Genomic DNA, 1,534 nt, shown 5'->3' on the forward strand with positions numbered 1-1,534 from the left:
TGTCCTTTTTCCCCCGGGCCCCCAAATGTCCTTAACAGGTGTCCTTGTGAAGCAGACTCTAAAACGGTTTCCATGGTAATAGGGTACAGCTTTGCTTTTGCCTTCATGTACAACTGTTTAACAGTTTCTGTTGCCCCTATTATGACAAGAGAATTCAAATCCCTGTCATAAAAAACATCAGCCTGATTTTGGACATCAGTGACCAAAGGAACCAGACAAACCAGAGCTTGTTCTAGAGGGTCCTTGTTGGCAGGATCAGGACCCTGGTTGTTAGATTCCATATCACCATGGCTACTGCTTACTGTCTTGCTGCTAAGAGGTGAAAGGTCGAAGGTCTCTTGATGTAAATGGGGAAGAGAATTGGTAATAAATTCTCTCACTTTATCCCTGCATTTCTCAATAGGGGTTTCATTCCTAATAAAGAGTTTCACCACAAGTTTATCATCTATGTTTTCCAGGATGAATTTCCAGCCCTGTTCTCCAGCTAATTTTGTGATTTCATGCTTACACAGGTAATGCATTAGGTTGCGGTTCTCTTTGGGACAAAAGCTCAGTCTCTCCTTTTCCTCATCTTCTGGTTTCTCTATCTTCACTTTAAAAGCTCTAAATGTTTTATCTACGGAGAAACTTCCAACTGCTACAGCTATAACAGAGAAAATAATGAAGAATTGGATAATGTCATTTTTAAGAAGGAAAACAATCACAACAGCTTCAGAGTTTTTACTTGGTTTTATTACTGTCGACCGGTTCCGCCCATCTATAGGGCTTCTTCAGGACAACAAATGTACAAGTTTATCCTCCTAACGTAGTTAAAATGTAGTTCCCCATAATTAACAGACAGGTCTTCTTTTTCATAGGCTCGCCAATATCCCTCCAACAGAAGTGACATTACCAAACTCATTCACCCCAACCTGTAGTGTGACCTTCACAATTAGTCACCCCTTACAACATCCAGTGAGAAACAGCAGGTATATTGTTTTCTCCGCTCTTTAACAGGTTTTTAAATTATTGCCAAATTACCTAATTATCTTTAAGAAACAGGAACTAAAAATCGACTTGGTTAAAGTTCATTACCTGCTGGTATAAGATGGATGAAGGAAAGGGAAAAAATCTTACTTACCCTGCTTTTCAGAAGATTCAAGTTTTGTGTTCCTATTTTTAGCCTTGGTATCTTTCATATTCTTCTTACTGCTGTTCATTGGTACAGAGCTATGATCTGCCATATTGGCCTCACCACTAGAAAACAAGAGGCCCATGGGCCTTAACAGTCACCTGAGTTTTGAAGTATTTAATTTAATTGACCCTTTTTGGCCCCGCCCATCAGCCCAGGGGGTCAGTCAGGGCCAACATGTGCATACCTTCAAGCTGTCATCCCATGCTGATAATGTTAATAAAGTTAGAATGAATTCCAATACAAATCAAACAAATGATAATCAAAATTCTGATTTTCCAATATAAACTACATGCATAGTGAAGTTTACTCCCTCCCAACAGGCAATTGTGAGACCCCAGGGTTAAGACCCTTCCATCTATG

General features: G+C 39.8%; 1 protein-coding gene across 1 annotated transcript; it reads right to left on the reverse strand.

Moving 5' to 3' along the window:
• Window positions 1-302: 302 nt before the first annotated feature.
• LOC117321076 lies at window positions 303-1,326 on the reverse strand (the record flags this gene model as incomplete). The annotated part of the gene is given in 2 exon segments (XM_033875556.1): window positions 303-643; window positions 1,121-1,326. Coding segments are annotated over 2 exon segments (477 nt in total), but the record flags the coding sequence as incomplete, so codon positions are not given.
• Between the last annotated feature and the right edge of the window lie 208 nt (window positions 1,327-1,534).

The sequence above is a fragment of the Pecten maximus genome, unplaced genomic scaffold (genome assembly GCF_902652985.1).
Source record: "Pecten maximus unplaced genomic scaffold, xPecMax1.1, whole genome shotgun sequence".
Classification (NCBI taxonomy): Eukaryota; Metazoa; Mollusca; class Bivalvia; order Pectinida; family Pectinidae; genus Pecten; species Pecten maximus.